Genomic DNA, 22080 nt, shown 5'->3' with positions numbered 1-22080 from the left:
CACTCGAGCAGAGACTGAACTACTGTTGAAGTAATGATACTGTTAAATCTTTCTCAGGTTGCGGCTTCTCTGTGTGATTCCTTCAATTTAATAGAAGAGCCACCGTAACAAATATTGCATTCTGCTATCACACAGGGAAATGCCATATTCAGTTCTTGACAATATGTGAGGTGCAATGGAAGTGACTGATGAAGAGCTATGCATCAGGGGAAGAATCCAATAATAAAGGGCTTGAAAGAGGAGAAAACTCTGGAAAATCAGAACCTTAATTACAACCGAGTGACGCTAACTGAAGAAAGGAAAAATGGTAGGATGGCGCAAGGCAGGAAGTAACTGGAGTGATGAGAACAACATAGGTACAGGAGGCTGGAAGTAGAGACAGAATGTAAGAGATTAGTTTTACACATGCGCGCGCACAGTAAATTTCTGGAGAAAAGGGTACGTGCAACACTTTGCAAAAAGATATCATAAAATTTACATATTTGTGTTGTAGCACTTTAACGTCCTTGAAATATTATTGCATTATTTTTGACAATTGCCTGGCTATGCATGTTCTAATTTAGTAAAGAGAATACTGACATATGTAATCAAAAAGTTCGGACTTCCAAAAAATCTGACACAACTGTGAACTCTTTAATCATGAAACATAGGAACTAAACAATTGAAAAAATATGCAGCTTCTAGTAAATTCTTAGTATTCAGCAAGCACACAAATATTTCATTGCAATAACCCTGAATCTATACATTCAAGACAAACGTACAATTTATACGCTATGATAAAATGGGAGTTTTTAAAACAATTATCAGCTATTTTAAGAAAAACAGATTTCAAAAAAGTGGTGTTGAAATTCAGGCTTGGCTATTTGTGGGGATGCACAATGGCCAGATTTAAAAATCAAATAGTTAAAAAGAGCTCCTGTATTTACAAAGAACTACCACTAGATGAATGATAACCAAAATCTATGTAATCCGTACAAGTGCTACATAAATACTTTACTTTTTAAAGAATGAAGTACTCGTGAGTCCCAGAATCCAAAATGTGCAACTGATGTGTAGTGGCAAATCCAACTGACAACTCTACCATTTGTCTAATGTCTCAGTCGCACTTAACCAACATTACCAAACAGACTATCTGGCTATTATCTCAATGCTTTCTGAGAGGTTTGGCTATGTGTCAAATGACCAAAGTACAGAGAGGCACTCAACAGGGGAGATTAAGGAGGAATACTGTGGTATTCGGGAAAGCCATAGCGAAGGGGATTGACACCATTCTCAGCAGGTAACAGATTGAACCTGGATATCTGCACTGTCAGATTGATAGGTTTGGAATATCTGCTCAAGGCTGGAAAGGAACCTGAATCAGGAAGGGAGGATCCAGCCATTGTGGTCCCGGAAGGTACCGGAAACATTGACAGGAAGAACAGAGGTTCTGCAAAGTCAGTGTGAGCAGCTGGGTACCGAAATGAGAAACAGAACATCAAAAATCACAACCTCTGCATTATTACCTGAGTCACATGCAAAGTGGCACAGGTCAAATCTGATGAGAGACATAAATGCATAGCTCAAGACTGGAGTGGAAGATAACGATTCCAGTTCGTGGTACACTGAAAGTGGGGAAAGTGACATCCCTAAAAATGGAATGGTCTCCACTGGGATCGTGCCAGGGCCATTATCCTTGTCAACCACAGAACCAGGGAAACACAGGTGTTTTTAAACTGATCAATGAGCAAACGATCAAACTTATGAAGATGGCATTTTCCAGGACAAAGATTCCACTTGATTGGCATGACATCCACACATATCCACTCCATCTACCAGTGACGCTCAGTAGCAGCATTGTGTACCATCTACAGGATGCACTGCAGAAATTCAGGAAAATGTCCTCAGACTGCACCATCCAAACCCATAACCAATTCCATCTGGAAGGATGAGGGCAGCGGATACTTGGGAACACCACTGCCTGCAAGTTCCCCTCCAAAACACTTGCAGGATTCCTAGCTTGTGACCTGCCCTTTGCAGGCACTGCATTTGTGTGTTGCGTCCAGTTGAGCTTCTGGTCAATGATAACTCCTAGGATGTTGATAGCAGGGGATTCAGTGATGGTAACAGCAATGAATGTCATTGGGCAGAGATTAGATTGTCTCTTATTTGTTAGTCATAGCCTGGCATTTGTGTGGCGTGAATATTACTTGCCACTTGTCAGCCCAAGTCTGGATATTGTCCAGACCTTGCTGTATTTAGACTTGGACTGCTTCAGTGTCTGAGAAGTTGCAAATGGTACTGAACATTGCCGAAGATTGCACAAACATCTCCACTTCTGACTTTATGATGGAGGGAAGATCATTGATGAAGCAGCTGAAGATGGTTGGACATGACTCTGAGGAACTCCTATAGAGACAGCCTGGAGCTGAGATGACTGACCTCCAACAATCACGGGAGAGCTTTCCCCTGAAACCGATTGATACTAGTTTTGCTAGGGATCTGTGAAGCCACACTCGGTCGAATGCAGCCTTGATATCAAGAGCTGTCATTCTCACCTCACCTCTGGAATTCAGCTCTTTTGTTCATTTTTGAACCAAGGAGGTCAGCAGCTGAGTGGCCCTGGCAGAACCCAAACTGGGTGTCACTGAGCAGGTGCTGCTTGATAGCGCTGTTAATGCCAACTTGCATCACTTTACTGATGATTGAGAGTAGACAGATGGGGCGGTAATTGGGCAGGTTGGGTTTGTCCTGCTTTTTTATGTACAGGACATACTTGGGCAATCTTCCATACTGTCAGGTAGATACCAGTGTTGTAACTGTACTGAAACAGGTTGGCTAGGGAGCAGCAAGTTCTGGAGCACAGGCCTTCAGTACTATTGCCGGAATGTTGTCAGGGTCCGTAGCCTTTGCAGTATCCAGTGTCTCCAACCGTCTCTTGATATTTCATGGTGTGAACTGTGTTGGCTGAAGACTGGTATCTGTAATGCTGGGGACAACTGGTGGAGGCTGTGATGGATCAACCACTCAGCACTTCTGGTTGAAGGTTGCTTCAGCCTTAGCTTCTGGAGCTTGTTTGTCTAATTCAGTTGTAATACTCAACCAATGTAAATAAAACCCATTGATTTTAAATCTAGGTGGCACAAAAATGGTTTTAAAGAAATCACGGTGGCTACAGAAAAATTACAATTATTAACTTCAGCCACAGAGAATACCAAAAATCCAAACTTATAGTAAATAAGACTAAAATCCAGCCTCACATTTTATTATCTTGGGTCATATATAGTTTATTTAAAACTGCTAATGTTCGCTTCTCTGGTGCACATTTAACGACAGGCTCTATATAAATGTACAGTCTTGTTCCTAGTTTACGTAAAAAGATATTTCCACTGATTGGAGTCAATAAACTATGTTGTCGTTTTTGGGTGGCATGGTGGCTGAGTGTCTAACATTGCTGCCTCAGTGCCAGGGATCCAGATTCAGTTCCAGCCTCGGGTGAATGTCTGTGTGGAAGTTGCACATTCTCCCTGTGTCTGTATGGGGTTCCTTCAGGTGCCCCAATTTCCTCCAAAAGTCCAAAGACGTCCAGGTTATGCAGATTGACCATGCTAAATTTCACGTGGCACCTAGTGAATTAGCAATGGGGTCAATGAACTATGTTGTTGTTTTTGGATGGCACAGTGGTTCAGTGGTTAATACTGCTGCCCCACAGCTCCACGAACCTGGGTTCAATTCCAGCTTCGGGTGACTGTCTGTGTGGAGCTTGCACATTCTCCTTCTGTCTGTGTGGGTTTCCTCTGGGTGATTTGGTTTCCTCCCACAGTCCAAAGATGTGCAGGTTAGATGGATTGGCTTTGCTAAATTGCCTGTAGTGTTCAGGGATGTGTAGATTAGGGGGTTGGGCCTGGGTGGGATGCTCTGAGGGTCGATGTGGACTTGTTGGGCTGAAGGGCCTGTTTCCACACTGTCAGGATTCTAAAATTGTCTGTAATTCATTTAGTCTTAATCACACAATGTAGCTAGGTTCCTGCTGAGTAATGGATTGCAAGATCATGAATAAGTGGGAATGTGGGTTGAGGTTACAATCAGAGAGCAGAGCAGGCACAAGGGGTTGAATGACTTACTCCTGATTTCTGTACATGTTTGTACTGCTGTATTTCCAAAATTATAATGACAATACACTTGACTGGCGATGAAAGATACTCTATGAATGCAACTTACTTCTTGTTGTCTCATTCTTTTTATGGTAATAGTCTCCTGATTGATTTTATTTGTTCTTATTTATCATATCTTAGGTACCGAAGACTTAAGATGGCACAAAAACAAAGTTTCTGCAAAAGCTCAGCAGGGTCTGACAGCATCTGTGGAGGAGAAAACAGAGTTAACGTTTCGAGTCCGGTGACCCTTCCTCAGAACACCCCCAGTTCTGAGGAAGGGTCACCGGAACCGAAACGTAACTCTGCTTTCTCTTCCACAGATGCTGCTAGACCTGCTGAGCTTTTCCAGAAACTTTGTTTTTGTTCCTGATTTACAGCATCTGTAGTTCTTTTGGTTTTTATTAAGATGGCGCAAGACTGGTTCAGTCTTTATTACTGTGATAGTATGCACCAAGAGATATTTCATGCTGAGGTTTGTTATTGCTCACTGAGTGAATGTCACCCTCTGATGAAGGAAACTATTCAGTGGAAATTTGCCACTTTCATTGAATCCCCACAGTGTGGAAACAGGCGTTCGGCCCAACAAGTCCACAGCAAGCCTCAGAGCATCCCACCCACACCCATCACCCTATAACCCACTTAATCTACACATCCCTGAACTCTACGGGCAATTTAGCATGGCCATTCCACCTAGCCTGCACATTTTTGGACTGTGGGAGGAAACTGGAGCACCCAGAGGAAACCCACACAGACACAGGGAGAATGTGCAAACTCCACACAGTCATCCAAAAGTGGAATTGAGCCTAGGTCCCTGGCGCTGAGGTAGCAGTGCTAACCACTGAGGCAGCAGTGCTAACCACTGAGCCACCGTGCCACCCCACTTAAAACTGTTGTCCAAATTTCAAATTTGTTTGCTAAATTAGGATATTGACAAAATTACTACAGCCATTTAAGAAGACAATCAAGTCAGAAATCATAATCCATAATCGAAGAGTCAATGCACTTTCAAAATGAATAAAAAGACAGATCTGTTATGTATTGTCACAGCTTTACCTTGCTAGTTTTTCCAGAGGAAAATCATCTATTCTTCTGTTAGCAAATTTAATGAATATTCAGTGCATTAACTTGCAATCCTTTCTGTTTGATGCAACACACTGGCAATATTTAAATGATTTTAACAAAAGCAGGCCAGCTGAATCAGTACGTCAAGAAATTACTACTCACTGCAGCTTACTAAATCCAGAAATAGCTTGCAATAAAGCAAATTAATAATGTATTCAGTGCAATCACAACTTTATATGATTGTACAAAATAACATTTACAGTATGGAATGCTTTACAAGGTTCAATCAATTTGATGGCAGTACTTCAAACTATTTATCACGGTATCTCTCAGACAAGTCTTTACAAAGCCTTTCCACTGTTCATTTCTAACCAATTGATTTTCTACTCAAGGATCTGACGAAAACTGATCACAAGAATTAAAAAAAATCAAAGGATCACCATCGATCAGAACATTGCAGGCATCTAAGAAAATCTTTAAGTTTTTTAAATGGTGCCAATATGAACAAACCATGTTTAGAAGGGTAGAGATAACAAGGCAGAGGCAGTGCAGGTGTAGAATAATTGGTATGCAAACAACAAACAAAAAGAGCATGCTTTAAATCAAACAGAATTCTTTAAAAGCCAGTTTCATATTTAACAAAAAAAATTACAGTAATCTGAAAGCTAGACGATTTCAAAGTACAGGGCAGTTGGTGATTTACACTCACTAAAATCAAAACCTTGAGTCGATCAGATGATTTCTTTAAAAAGTCAGAGAATATTTGAGGCACAGGTTTATAGCAAATGATATGAAATATAAAAGTCAAGCTTCAGGACATGTAAGGGAGCACTGCTTGCCTTTGGTGCCTCGGTAACCAATATCACGCTGAAAGCATACCTTCGGACTTCAAAACGTTGTTCAGAACCGTACCTGAGCAAGTTTTAAATTCTTTACATCGCCAAATCAGGATTCCAATGTTTGCTTGCTGCCTCCTGCATGCAACATGTTTGACTTGAACAACTGCATGTCTCCTGCATTCAGGAAAACCAACTGAAACTTCACGTCTTTGAGGGATCACTGCATCTTAGAAGTGAAATGTTTTTTCAAAATGTTTACCTGAATGTGGAGTCAGGAGATGCATCAGTAGCTTTACCCAGTTCTACACTGAAAGGGGAGGCTGCTTTCAGCCATTGCTCACCCATCATTCCCAACTCAACTGCTCAATCCTCTGTCCTTGTAATTATTACTTTGACCCCGTTCTGATCAGATCACCCTTCTCCATTCCATTTCCTAATCATTCCCACCCTCCTCCTCGCACGTGATCCTGCAACCCACGTAATCTGCACCAGCCAGTTCCTTAGAAATCTCTAATGGATATCTGTAAACCCATCAGTCTGATACAAATGAGGCCAGAGCTTCACAGCTTACTCACTCCAGTGCACAGACCAACTCCTTCATCCAGTTTATGCCAGTAGATCAACACAAACCACTTTCTCAATGAAGATTCAAACAGATTTATACATAACAGCTGATTTAAGAGCACAGCTGGAATACTGCAATCGCACTGTGGGAAGGATATTTAAGAAATAACAGGTAGTTAAGTTTCAATAAGATGCTACTGAGATTGGGAAATACAAACAAGAAAACATTGTGAGATTAAAGAGTGATTTAACTTTTCAAATGGTGATGGGACAACAGCAGAAAAACCCTAAAAGTTTTCAACAGATTAGTCGTTGAGAACGAGGGGAGGCAAACGCAAGACTAAATGAAAGAAGTGCAAGGTGAAAAAGGGCAGCGGAAATGATTTTAAATGAAGAGTTGTCAGAAGATGGAATGCACACCACATGTAGCATGAAGCAAAGGCACTGGTTAAATAATGGTCAGTTCTAGCATTGAAGGAAGGAAGGATGAAGGGAAAAGGGATGAAGACTATTGCATAGAACAATCATCAGAACCCGCTGACCATAGCATCTAGATAATCCACCTTTGGCAGGGTTAATATTAAACTGTATCAGCATAGGACAAAACATAAAACCAAAGGATTGTTGCACCATAAAGGTCGATGAAAGACAAATCTGTCAGAATTTTTGGGATCTAGTTACAAAAAAGGTGGAGATAAAAAGTTATTCAGATCAACTAGTACATCCATCCAAAAAGACCCAATAGCCCACACTTTGTGACCTGCAGTTCCTTTTGGAAATGATTTTAGGATATCCACATCTCAACCCTCAGTCCATTCCATGTGTTGATTATTCTTTATGTGGGGAAGTTATTTTTAAGACGAGTTTTTAAGACCCTGGAAGGGATGTAAATGAGCTGGAAATATGATGCTTTCTTTGAGAAATCTGAAGTATAAACAATGGTTAAATATCAGAGGTCTATCATTTCAGAAGACCGAACAGTTAAAAATAAATGAAAGGAAATTTTCAAGATTCTGAAGGAAATTGACAAAGCTGAGATAGGCTGATTCTTCTCTATGGCTAAAGATTCAAATATCACGGAACACAAAGCAGAAACTTGCAAATTAGAGAAGTAAGTCAAAAGCTTCATGATCTTAAATTTGAAATGACTTGCGGAATAAGTTATTAAAAGAAGTGACATAAATGTGCTCAAAACAATTCGATGTGTTTTTCAACTGAGTTATGGGGAGGCGGCAGGCAAATGGGGGTGAGAAACTTAGCAGCCATATCAAATGGTAGTGTGGACTCATTGATCTGAATGGCCCAACTTCGCTCCACATCTTATGGTCTAATAGTGTTTCTCTAGGCTTAAAAATGTTTGTTTTATCTTCTTTTTCAGGTATAATTGATTTGAGTATAATTGAATTTATTCAGTTTGGTCATATCATGAGTGAATCTCAATGAAGTACAATGTGGTAGTATAGAAAGAACACAGATTGAACAAAGAAACAAATCGTGTGCTGTGTTAAGCAGAAAATTATGCGTATAAACAAAGTCACTAATATCTGTAAACAGAAAAGAAATAATGATATTTTCGATATGTGCATGTTATAACTCAAACTTAAAATGAGGAAAAATTCCTCTCCAAAATAAAAATCAATATCCTTCCCAGACTTGGAGTCGGAAACCCAAATGAACTGGAATTTTGCGGTCTCCAGCTACAAGATGGGCATGACCCAACCAAGGCACAGTAACTGTTGTCTCTCTCCAACTGGTCATCATGCTCACTGGCCTGCCCACTCCACCACCAACTCTCTGAAGGTCCCCACGTTCTCCCTTACCCTGCCAAACCCAGCTCTCTCAGATCTCACCGTATGGCATGCGATCATTATCGAGCATTGATATGGGATCAGAAAGGTTAAGCGCTGTTCTGCGAAAGGGAAAAAAGAAATGCATGAGATAAAAACAGGGATATTGATTTTGATTTGTACGTGACTAACAAGTGCAACGCATTTAGGGCATACAGCTGCCCTTTCCAGTGTCAAAGTGCTCCCAGCATCATATCTGGTGTCCCAGATAATTTCAGTGCTGGGAAATCTCAATTTTTAAAACATTATGTTTGGCCTCAATAAATCCAGATTAGAGAACAAGGAAAATGTTCTGGTACATTTGCAATTCCAATCGTTTCCTTGAACCATGCATCAGAGCGGAGACCGAACAAGAATTATTTCAGTCTTCGTGAAGACATTCCCCACTGCACTTCTACCTCATTCCTCCCCAAAAAAAACAAAGCAACCTCCCAGCACACACAGTACTGTCTTCACACAGGGAGGAGAGATCATTATGAAAGGAAACACACAGGGAGCAACAAAGTATTTAAAGGAAAGCACGACATCGGGGAAAAGAAAATAAAGGGATTGAGGAGTTGAATTGAAGGGGAATTGAAGGAGGTAATTGGAGTGAGAGTGTTGAGCAGAAGCATCTATCTGGACCAGGGAGGCAAATAGCCTGAGATTCTGTGTACTGGCAAATAATAGAGAATTATGGTATGGTTGCTGGTTCTTATGTAACCATACCCTTGTCTGGACCACATCCTTCAAGAAATGAGAAAATTGTAAGGAGATGTGCAGGAGCAAGGAAGATATTTAAAAATGTCCATTTCTGTTAGAGAATGCAGCTTCTCTTCACTTGCTCAGGAACCAAAGTGAAAGCTATCATTAAAAACAAGTCTTAGGTGGCAACAAATAATGTATAACTGAACCATTTCTCTAAACTGGTGGCATTACCCTGCTTGGAACTCGTGAAATATTTTTGCACACTGCTTCTCAGAGCACTAAGTATATTGTTGAGAACACCTGAATTCACTTTTAGTTTAAAGATATCACTGAGCTAGAAATCCTGTGAGAGTGCAGAGTGAACAGAATAATTTCCACTGCCTATCACCATCTTAATAGCCATCTCAACTCCCAGAAGTGAGCAGAAATATATCAGAAATGTCAGCACAGCTTGGTTGGAAGACTAGTAGTCTCAATACTGGTGATGTTCAATTATTGCCCATGTCTACTTACCTGAAGTTGCTGAGGCTAGATATTCTTCAATTGCTGCTGTGCTGCATTTTACTAAAATTGTTCTACTACTAAGTGGTCACCACTTGGGTCTAAACTTACAATCTAGGTCAAGGATTTAAACAGGTGGACCAAAGTAATATATCCAAGGTTGCTGAAGCTACTAAGTTAAGTCAGACAGTAAATTGTAGGAAGGATACAAAAAGGGTGCACATATGTAACACTCATTGTTCATTGCTCAATACAGCAGAAATTCAGTTTAAAACAGCAAGAGACTGCATTGAAGATGGAGGCACAAAGGTGCAACACACAATAATTTTCACACTGTTATGAACTAGCCTCTTAGATAAAAATCTGTCCTTTTTTGTGGGACTGCTATGCTGTATTCCTAAGAAATATCTCCAAGCATTTGAACTTGCTTGGAGATAATGTTACAATTGCTAATATGTATAGACGACCTTCCAGAAAGCAATGAATAACCAGATAATCTTGCTCTGTTTTGTTGCTGGTGTTCATGGGAAGAATGTTGGCCAAACAAACTCAGATAACCCCCTTCTCTTCATTGGAAATTGCCATTAGACATTCAACATTCAGTGAAAAATATAGCCTGCGCCAGCTTCAAAGTACAGCAGTTCCTTAGAATTGAAGTGAAGACTAAGTTATGTGTTCAAATGAAGCTTGAATGCATCATCTGAGAAGTGCAACCACTATGAACTGAGCAATAATTCACATAAATTGCAGCACAGAAAAAGCCAATTCTTAAAAAAGTCATTCATGGGATGTTGGCATCACAGGCTTTGCCAGCATTTCCTCCCATTGTGATTTTTCCTTGAGAAGGTTATGGTGAGCCATCTTTTTAAATTGCTGTGGTTCATTTTGCGTGGGAACAACTACAAAACTGTTTGGGAGCGAGTTCCAGGACTTTGACTCAGTGACAGTCAAGAAGTTGTTATATGCAGTAAATCCTCTGTATTTGTGAAATTGCCTATCTGCGCCAAATAATAACTAACAACAAAATTCAACAATTGTGGGCAAAAAAATTACACATTACAATTTTGAATCTATTTTTTAACAAGCTCCACACTTGATTTAGGCCACATTTGGAGTACTGCATGTGAATCTGGTCAGAGCACTATTGGAAGGATGTGGAGGCTTTGGAAAGGGTGAAGGAGAAGATGTTGGAGGGGGGTTGCCCAAACCTGAAACACCAAGTTTCCTGCTCCTCTGATGTTGCCTGGCCTGCTGCATTCCTCCAGATCCACACTGTGTTGTCTCTTAAAAAAAAAAGGACGTTGCTTGGATTGGAGTGTATTTGCTTTGAGGATGGTTTGGACAAAGTTGGATTACTTTCACTCGAACATCAGAGGCTGAGGGGTGCCCTGACAGAAGTTCATAAAATTATATGAGGCTTGGATAGGGTGGATAGTCAGAGACCCGGGATGAAAATGTCAGAGACTATAAGGAATAGGCTTAAGGTGAAAGGAGGAAAGTTTAAAAGAGATTTGCAAGACAGGTCTTTTACGCAGAGGGTGGTAGGTCCACTGGCACAATCAATGGAGGCTGGAGAAGCAGAAGATATCACTACGTTTAACAGGAATTTAAAAAGACAAATGAACAGGCAGAGAATAGATGTATCTGAACCATGTGCAGGCAAGCAGGATTAGTTTAGAATGCATCATAATCGGCACAAATAGGTTGAAGGACCTGGTTGTGTGCTGTCCTGTTCTATGTACCTCTTTCCCTTTCACACTATTATTATCCCAATGTATCACAGGATATTTGAAATCCACCATTATCGTTGGTCTATATTTCTCACACCTGTCTGCAATTTCCTTATAGATTTGTTCCAAAATATATCTTTTTCAATTTTTTCGTCACCTACAGAATACACTCTCTTTCTTGTTTTTTTTCATTCAAATCCATATTTACACTTTGACACATTGAGGATACTACTTGCGGCTATTCTCTCTACGTTTCCTTCAAAATACTTTCCTGAACACCTTGACTCCAAGGATATTTAGTTCTAATTGGCTTAGAGCCAAATATTACATATAGCTACTAAGACCATTTTCCCAACGATAGTCCAATGGCATGACAATTAACAGTTTCTGTAAATCACCAAGTTCAGAGTTAATCATAAAAAATGTCTTGCAAATAAGCCAAGCTTTAAGTTTAAACCACAATGATGCAAATGTATAGCTCCTAATCACCTTCATTTCCAGACCCAAAAGTTACTGGCATCTGGCTCTTTGAACCCAACTTTAAATCGTTTAAATAATAAATAAGTTTATTTGTCAGGAATTGCAACATGTTATAAGTCAACGAATGCTTGGCAGTGATCACTCTGTCATTGCTGCTGTTCCAAGCAAAGAGAGGCATATAACAAGGCTTTGTACTGTCACCAAATTAACTTAATCTGTACACAGAGCAAATATTCAAAGAATCTGATGCATTTGCAGGACAAAGAGTTGGAGGCAACAACATAAACTTGGAATGCGCTTTCAACTCAGCATTCCTTCCTGAATCATTAAGGCCTGGTAAATTATCATTGATTAAACAAAACCTGAACATTTTGAATATGGATTAAGCATGAATGTCAACAAGACAAAACAATGATAGAATGCATTGGAAGAATGAAATATAAATTCACATGGGGTTACACTGGAATAAATAGATGTCAATTTAACACAAATGTTTCCAGAAGATTGCAGATGTGATGTTTGAGTGAAAAGAAAGATAAAGATGCAATTCTGTAATTATGTGACATTGAAGGATGTGTTGAAAAGTAACTTCAACCTGGTAACAAGTCAAAAAATACATGGCGTTAAATTCATTCAATTTTATGTATGCCTCTGAAACCTGGATGAATGAATGATTTATTGTCACATATATCTAGGGAGATACACTGGAAAGTGTTCTATCACCACAGTCTGGTGCCACCTGGATGACAGGTGAAGATCTATGGAAGAAAATAGGTGCATTTAAAATTCAGACGCAGCGGCTTAAAAATTCGTGTTAGGGCAATAAGAATCTTGAAATGTCAAGAGTAAGAAGAACTCTAAAATGTGACATCCAAAAAGGAAAATTCATTTGTTCAGGGCTGAGAAGCTACAGATTCTCGAGAGTAAAAAGTGTTGGACAGGAAGAGGGGTCAGCGTTGGCGTGGTTGGATGATGGGTATTACGGGGCAATTGCAGACAAGCTACAGTCTTGTGACAATGGCACAAGACAGACAAGTGTGACATTCCACAAAAGTAGATCTCCCACAGAAGCTACAGCAGCTAATGCCACCATGTCAACAACTTCCAGGCAGTGCAATGGGTGTTCAACAGTTCCAATAAAACCCGAACAAACCTCTTTTGTGACTCAATACCACTGTCTTTTAGCTCAATAGTCTTGGCAATAAATACAAAAACGTGGGTTTTTTTTAAGTTAACTTTAACTTGCTACATACACGTACTCAGTTTGTTGAATGGTCGTCGTATATTTGATTGTTTTTTTTCCTGAAGATGAAAGCTTATTGTCACCATAATTATTCTATGCAGAAATTTGAAGGGGAAATGAAAGACCAGAAAATGTAAAAGCTCAAGTTAAAGATACATACCTTTAGATCACTGCCAGGCAAGATACCCACTCCATTTTTCCATTCCATGGCACTATATATATCGAAGTCCTGCACATCAGCTGCACTGCTTGATTCAGCTTCTTCATCCATTCTTTCAATTTTGATTGGTACAGCCTGCCAGCCTTTTTCTTCAGATAGCATCGTTCCTCCTTCTGAATTACTTACTTAAAAGGACATGGAGAAATAAAAGAGAAAAATCATTTTAAACTACTCAAAGCTATTTTCATTCTGTCCATTCTGTTTAAATGAAAATGATAACGAATATTTAACAATTTAACTATTTTGATATAGGAACAATATCATTCGGATTATATGCTTACGTAAAAACAGATGTAATGCAATGACCATTCCTGTAAGCTAAAACATTCAGTTAAATGGAACCAAATAAAGTTCAAGGTGAAAATATACACCACATATTCTGCAGGTTTAAAGTAAACTAACAATAAACAAAATGAAAGATTCTGCAAATTGTTTTTACTTTAAACTTATCAGGGAACTACCATAAACACTCAAATAGTTAAGCAAGCTGAAGGAAAGTAGCCAAAAAGAATCAGATGAACTATATTGTTGTATACCTGACATCTACAAATTAAGTCAAATTAATCACAGTCCTAAATACATTTGCTTTCGAGATATATCGTGACTTGTTTTGAATCCATTCATGAGACGCGAGTACCACTGACTGGCCAGCATTTACAGCTGCCCCTGGTTGCCATTGAGATGATGGTAAGCTGTCATCTTGCTCTGCTGCAGTCCACATTCTGCAGGTTTTCCCACAAGGCCGTGAGGGAGGGAATTCCAAGATTTTGACCTAGCAACTGTGAAGAAACGGTGAAATATTTCCAAGTCAGGACTGTCAGTGCCTTGGGGGGAATCTTGCAGGTGGTGTTACCATGTATCTGCTGCCCTTCGACACGCAAATAGTTATCAGTTTTGAAGATGCTATCTAAGGATCTTTGGTGAATTTCTGTAGTGCATCTTTTAGATCATACACACTGCTGCTACTGAGCAACAAAAAAGATTTTCATGTCTGTTAAAAGACACTTTGAATGTGCCATAGGTGGGAATCTCAGAAATTAATGAAATGTTGCAATAAATAACACTGCTGTAAACATCCAGTTAACTTTGCAAAGTTAAGTTTATCAAATGACAAGTTAATAGGTATTTGCATTTTGGAATAAAAAATTGTGTAAACACTATCTTAGTTAGTAGGGAGTAATCAGGAAGCTTGTAGCGCACAAATGAAAAATGTCAATTAGTATCAAGAATGTATCATAAAATGCTACCCTTAAACAGTAATTATTAGCCCAGCCATTACCAAAAGCAGACAAAAGTGGATTGTTGTTTAAAGCAGAAAAAATTAGTTTTCTGCAAATGTATATTCAATGCCAATAAAGGTTTTCAGCAGCAATTATGAAATTGGTTTGTCATTTAAAACTAGAGTTTTTCCAATTATACTAAAGTGGAACATTGGGAGCTCTGGTGAAATCACAGGATGTTTACTAGGTTGTGCTGTCAGGGTAGCTGAACAGTGTATCCACTGAACAGACATCCAATAAATAACATGTATGGATTTTCACAATATTCTGTCCATGTTTTGACTCTTAGGTTGTGTCAATTTTAGTGAAATAATAAGTGTCTGCTGGCAGGTCTAGCATCATGACCAATAATAATATTATGAAAACAGTAATATGAAGTGATGTTACTGCCACCTGTGGCGAAAGAACAACCTCCTATCAATCACTGATTCAGAAACATAAACATGCCATTACAGGGTTGTAATATTTCCTAATCACAACCAGAATGTTTATCAGCCAATTCAAAAAGGCCAGCAGTGCAATGACTACATTTCTAGTCCACACCCATATTCTGAGAAAAGTCTACAAACAAGAAATTCAAGTTGTTATTCTGACTTTCTTACACAAAATACATGGAGTTTTATAACACTGAGAAAGGTCATTCATCCTAACAGACCTGCGCTATGTTCATGCTCTGCACTATACTTGCCCTAGCATTCACCATCTCACCCAATAAAGTGTTGTTTAGTCTCCATCTTGCACTTATTCAGTTTCTCAGTAGTAAACCTACCGCAATTATCACAGAAATGGAGTCATTTCATGTTTTAAAAAGCAAGTAAGAAGAATGTAAGGGTTTACAAATAAAATACACATCTTTCAGCATTTCAGCTACCAATATTGATGGGCAAGGCATTTTCTTGCAATGTATCCAATTAGCAAATCTGGGAGGTAATGGAAGAGAGTCTTAACCAACCATTATGTAGATTTCTATTTTTTTTTGCTTCTAAACAGAAGGACACAAGGTCACATCTCCAATCCTCACAGAAGAAATTGCAGTACTTTCATATTCAGCTTCTCTGCAGCTCCACTCCAAATCTACCAATATAAATAAGAGTGCATCTACTGCCAAAAGTAGTGTGTGTCAGCCAAGCAGGTGCTTTCAATCCATGCTAGAAATTACAGTGTTGCCACTGACAGCAAGTTAAATGCTAAACAAATTAGCACTTTACTATTTAATGCACCTACATTTCAGGCAACTAGAACTATTTGAACCACCTAATTGCATGAGCTTCCCACAGTCACTGGAGTAGGTTCCAGTCATTGCCAGCTTGCAGGTTTACTGTAACTATATGAATAAAGGCTGCGAAAAGAGAATCTAAAAAAGTTGATTTCTATGATTACACATATGGAAGTCAGTATTGAGAACTGCTCAAGGAAGCCAATGTATATCCAAATACAGCATTAGGAGAAGGATCAATAAAGTGAAGAACAATTGTCCCCTGCATCACAATAGTGACTACAGATTAAAGAAGTTCATTGGCTTAAAAACATTTTGGGATGTCCTGAAGTCCTTCCTTATATAGAGAGAGGAAAGGCTAATTGCATGGTGTGGTGGTTTACTTGTGTCAATGTCCTTGAAACCATTTGTGTAAAAGAAATCTAATACCTACCTTCCTTAACACAAACATTGTTGTGGAGATAAAAATAGAAAAAGAACAGAAGGAAACAAAAAATATATTGCAAATAAAACACAAATCCATTTTCAAGTCAATAAATCATGACTTCGAAGCTTGCTGTCTGTTTCAATGATTGGATTGCAATGATGTACATCAGGAAGAAAAAAAATCTATGGTAATTTCACTTTTATGTAACTTCCACGTGCTCTACTGACTCCCCAGGTCGCAATATAATTGCACATTGTTTTTGCATGATTAATGCATGGTAATAGCTAAAATCATAGAATTGTTCTATCCCACTGATATTATTACTGGACAAGGCAGATCCAAAATTGAAACTTGGCTTGGTAGATTATAGTTGGTCTTTGTTTATTTAATCTGGTGATTTCTCACTGAAATGTAAGTAAGCAGTGCACAATAAGGCAGAGTTTATTACATAAAAGGAACAAAGATAAAATAAAACAAACCAAGTTATTTACAGATAACACTGTTTCTAGATTTCAAAACACACAGTAAATTCAATAACGTCTCTTCTCAATGGCATTATTTTATAATACTCAAATGCCAGAGAGAAACTTCCCTTTTCTATCACATCTGTAAGTTTGACTTAACTGTTTCAATTCCCACCTGACAGCTTGTCAGTCTGTCCCTTGATTATTTACATAACTGAGCTTAACCTTTCTTAGCTTCAAATCACCATTCAGATTTCTTAACCAAACACCTCTGGTCCGGAATTTTCGAATGAAAACCCTTATATAGAAGTAAACTATTCCTAACACTTCTGAACAAACTCCCTTCTCCAGGAAAAAGTGGTCTAACATCTGACCCCAATCTTCTGCAAACTTCTTCCAAGCTTTCCAATCTGAGTTATTTTTCCCCTGAAACAAAAAAAATGTGATTACGCTGAACCAAAAGCAAACAAATGCCTTTCAAATGGTTCTTTTCTATGATCACAAAAATCTCTCAATTTAAACAAACTCATGTCAGCTCTTTTAACTGCCCATATCGTCACCAACTCTCTGACAGACATTAATTTAAAAATCATGGCTCCAATAACAACTGTAAAACTAATTACTAAACCCTCTCATACAGACAGACTAAAATCAAGGTGCTATCAGTTCAGAATCTAAAGTCTAAAATAAATAATATCAATAGAAATCATACTCCTTACTCACAATTTGCTCTTTTAATACAAAACAGAATATGATGCAAGGTCTACATGTCTTAAGAATACATATAAATCACATACATAAATGCGATGCAAATATAATTTCTTGTCAGAAAACCAGCAAAATATTATCCAAGATATTTCTGACAGGAATATTAATGGTATACATTGAACTTTCTGATAGAACATTATTCTTATTATTACTTAATTCCTAACACAAGTACATGCAGAGAAATTTCACTCCGATTAATTTTCAATCAAATCTCTATTTAATAAAATAGATAAAACACAGATGTACTGATACGAATCATGAGTTAACAGCTTAACATCAAAACTAAGCCAAATGAAATCCAGGCCAAATCTCGGCATTCAAAACATTGCTTCCTACTCTCAGCTTGATGGCAAACTGAAAAGTTGACTGACCTCCAAGTTTCCATTTTCAATTAAAAACCTAAAAACTTTACCTTAAAAAGCAAGTTTAAACGCTTACAAAACACAGATTTAGCTCAGCTGTACTCAAATATCTGAAATGAGGTGCCACTAGCAAAATATCAATCATCCATAACACGCATCTGCCACATAGAGTCATACAGTCATTGCAATATACAGCAGAGGAACAGACCCTTTGGTCCAACAAATCCATGCTATCCAGATTTTGTATATACATCTAGTCCTGCTTGCCAGCATTTGGTCCATAACCCTCTAAACCCTTCCTATTCATATACCCATCTAGATGCATTTTAAATGTTATCATTGTACCAGCCCTCACCACCTTCTCTGATGGCTCATGCCATATACCCATCACCCTCTGCATGAAAAAATTGCCCCTCAAGTCCCTTTTAAATCTTTACCCTCTCACCTTAAATTTATGTCCTCTATTTTTGGACTCCCCCATCCCAGGGAAAAGGCCTACTCTATTTTTCCTTATCCATGTCCCTCATGACTTATAAACCTTGAGAAGTCACCCTTAAACCTCCAACGCTCCAGGGAAAATAACCACAGTAAATTCAGCCTCTCCCCACAGCTCAAAACTTCCAATACTGACAACATCCTTGCAAGTATTTTCCAAACTCTTTCTGGTTTCACAATATCCTTCCTGTAACAGAGAGAACAGAATTGCACACAATACTTCAAAAGTGGCTAAACTAATGCCCTGAACAGCCACAACACGACCTCCCAACTCCTATATTCAATGCACTGACCAATAAAGGCAAGCATACTAACTGCCTTCTTCAGTACCCCATCTACATATGACTCCACTTTTGAGGTACTATGAACCTGTACTCCAAGGTCTCACGGTTTAACAACACTCTCCAGGACCTTACCGTTACATGCATAAGTCCTGCCCTGATTTGTTTTTCCAAAATGCAGCACCCCATATTTAACTAAATTAAACTCCATCTGCAACTCCTCGGCCCATTGGCCCATCCGATCAAGATCCCATGGTACTCTGAGGTAACCCTCTATAGCTGTATTTCACAGTCTTTAGCAGAAGATTTGAACCTGTTTTGCTCATGTATTTTTGGTACAAACACCAAGCCAACTGCCTAGATTTTAACTCGCCCATTAAATCAATCTCAAGCCAGTTGAGGTATGAAGGTAGAAACCATCTTATACTGCTACAGCCTGTATAGTGTAGGGACAGCCCACAGTGCTGTTTGGAATAGTGTTCAAGGACTTCGACCAAGAGACAAGGGAAAAACACTATGTCATATTAAGTTTGGTTGTTGTGTGGCTGAGAGAGGAATTTGCAGGTGATGACATTCCCATCCATCTGCTGCCCTTGCCTTTGATTTGGTGGAAGTTATGAAGCAGAAAGGTGCTACCAATGGAGTCATGATGCATTGCTGCAGTGCGTCTTGCTGTTGAAGTCGCATCAGCTTGCATCAGTGATAGAATGGAAGAGTGTTGAATGTGGCGAATGAGGTGGGAAGGCATTCACTTGGGCTGCTTGGTTTTGGGCGATGTTGATCTTTTTAAGTCTTGTAGAACCAGCATTCAACAGGCAAATGGACAGCATTCCATCAAATACTTGACTTGTGCCTTGTAGATTTGGTCAGGTTTCGGGGAATCAGATGGTGAGTTACCAAAACATACAAATTAGGAACAGGAGTAGGCAATTTGGTACCGTGAGCCATTGAATAAGCTCATGGTTGATATGATGGTGACATCATAAGACCATAAAACAGGAGTAGTAGGCCATTCAGCCCATTTATTCTGCTCCAACATTCAAGGAGATCATGGTTTATCTGAAAATCCACAAGTCCACTTTCCTGCTTTTAGCCCATGATCCTTGATTAAAAATGTGTCGGTCTCAGCCTTAAGTGTTCTTAATAAACTGACCCTCCAGCCCTCTGCAACAATAAATTCCACTGATTCACTCCCCTCTGGAGGAAGAAATTTCTCATAGAACATAGAACAGTACAGCACAGTAAAGGCCCTTTGGCCCACGATGTTGTACCAAACTCTTACCCTAAACCTAAGGTCTATCTAACCTCCACCTCTACAAATGGTACAGCAATTATCATGGGGGATTTTAATCTACATATCGATTGGACAAACCAGGTCGGTCATGGCAGCCTTGAGGAGGGGCTCAAAGAATGCATCCACAGTGATTTCCTTGAACAATATGTATTGGAACAAGGGAGCAAGCTATCCTCGATCTAGTCCTGTGTAATAAGAAGGGAATAGTAAATGACCTCACAGTGAGGGATCCTCTCAGAAGGAGCGATCACAGTATGGGCAAATTTAAAATACAGTCGGAGCATGCGCAAGTTAAATCCAGCACCAATGTCCTGTGCTTAAACAAAGGGGACGATGATGGGATGAGGGAGGAGGAAGGTAAAATGAGAGAAAAAAAACTTTACGGTGGATCAACTGAGGAACAGTGGAGGACTTTCAAAACTATTTTTCAAAGTGCTCAGCAGAAGTATAATCCAGTGATAAATAAGAACTGTAGGAAGAGAGAGAGTCAGCCATGGATGTCCAAGGAAGTAAAGGAAAATAACAGATTAAAAAAAACATACAAATAAGCAAAGATTAGCGGGAAACTAGTAGACTGGGAAATCTTTAAAGGCCAACAGAAAGCCACAAAAAAAGTAATAAAAAAAGTAAAATAGATTATGAGAGTAAACTTGCTCAGAATATAAAACAGGCAGCAGAGTTTTCTATAAATATGTAAATCGTGAAAGAGCGGCGAAGGTAAACATTGGTCCTTAAGAGGATGAGAAGGCCAATTTAATAACTGGGAATGAGGAAATAGCCGAGACATTAAACAGTTATTTTGAGTTGGTCTTCACAGTGGAAGATGCAAAAAACAGGCCAAAAACTAATGGCAAGAAGGTTATAGCAGGTGAGGGCCTAAAAACTATTGTTATCACTCGGGAGGCAGTGCTGGGCAAGCTAATGGGGCTAAAGGTAGACAAGTCTCCTGGCCCTGATGAAATGCATCACAGGGCACTAAAAGTGGTGATAAAGGAAATAGCAAATGCACAAGTAATTATGTACTAAAATTCACTGGGCTCTGGGTGGTTCCCACAGATTGGAAAACAGCCAATGTGACCCCACTATTTAAAAAAAAGTAGACAAAAAGCAGGTAACTATAGGCCAGTTAGCGGGGAAAATGCCTGAATCTATCATTAAGGAAGAAATAGCAAGACATCTGGATATTAATTGTTCCATTGGGCACACCCAGCATGGGTTCATGAAGGGGAGGTCATGTTTAACTAATTTGGTGGAATTTGTTGGGGACATTAAGATGTGGATGCTTTGGAGAGGGTTCAGAGGAGGTTTACCAGGATGCTGCCTGGACTGGAGGGCTTATCTTATGAAGAGAGGTTGACTGAGCTCGGTCTCTTTTCATTGGAGAAAAGGAGGAGGAGAGGGGACCTAATTGAGGTATACAAGATAATGAGAGGCACAGATAGAGTTGATAGCCAGAGACTATTTCCCAGGGCAGAAATGGCTAGCACGAGGGGTCATAGTTTTAAGCTGGTTGGTGGAAAGTATAGAGGGGATGTCAGAGGCAGGTTCTTTACGCAGAGAGTTGTGAGAGCATGGAATGCGTTGCCAGCAGCAGTTGTGGAAGCAAGGTCATTGGGGTCATTTAAGAGACTGATGGACATGTATATGGTCACAGAAATTTGAGGGTGCATACATGAGGATCAATGGTCGGCACAACATTGTGGGCTGAAGGGCCTGTTCTGTGCTGTACTGTTATATGTTCTATGTTCTATTACTTACATGGTGGACAATGGGGAGCCTGTGGATGTGGTGTATCTGGATTTCCAGAAGGCATCTGACAAAGGTTGCTACATAAGATAAAGTTGCACGGTATTGCAGGTAATGTATTGGCATGAACAGAGGCTTGGTTGACCAGTAGAAAGCAAAGAGTAGGGGTAAATGAGAGATAACGGGAACTGCAGATGAAGGGTCTCGGCCCAAAACGTCAGCTGTGTTCATCCAGCTTCACACTTTGTTATCTTAGTAGGGGTAAATGGGTGTTTTTCTGGTTGGCGGACAGTGGCTGGTGGAGTGCCTCAGGGATCAACGTTGGGACCACAATTGTTTACAATTTACGTAGATGATTTGGAGTTGGAGACTAGGTGTGGTGTGTCAAAATTTGCAGATGACCTTAAGATGAGTGGTAGAGCAGATTGTGCAGAAGAC

At 39.4% G+C, this 22080-nt stretch overlaps 1 protein-coding gene across 9 annotated transcripts in view; it reads right to left on the bottom strand.

Moving 5' to 3' along the window:
- The window catches only part of LOC125451546 (lethal(3)malignant brain tumor-like protein 4), a 290557-nt gene that overhangs the window by 253381 nt on the left and 15096 nt on the right, over nucleotides 1–22080 (bottom strand). For all 9 annotated transcript variants that reach the window (XM_059645844.1, XM_059645843.1, XM_059645845.1 and 6 more), the window contains one exon: nucleotides 13250–13434. In XM_059645844.1, the coding sequence (XP_059501827.1) occupies nucleotides 13250–13434 (185 nt within the window). The remainder of the gene's footprint in view (nucleotides 1–13249; nucleotides 13435–22080) is intronic.

The sequence above is a fragment of the Stegostoma tigrinum genome, chromosome 5 (genome assembly GCF_030684315.1).
Source record: "Stegostoma tigrinum isolate sSteTig4 chromosome 5, sSteTig4.hap1, whole genome shotgun sequence".
In the NCBI taxonomy this organism is placed as follows: domain Eukaryota; kingdom Metazoa; phylum Chordata; class Chondrichthyes; order Orectolobiformes; family Stegostomatidae; genus Stegostoma; species Stegostoma tigrinum.
Note: the sequence above shows the minus strand (reverse complement) of the source record. Positions and strands in the feature narration are given on the sequence as shown.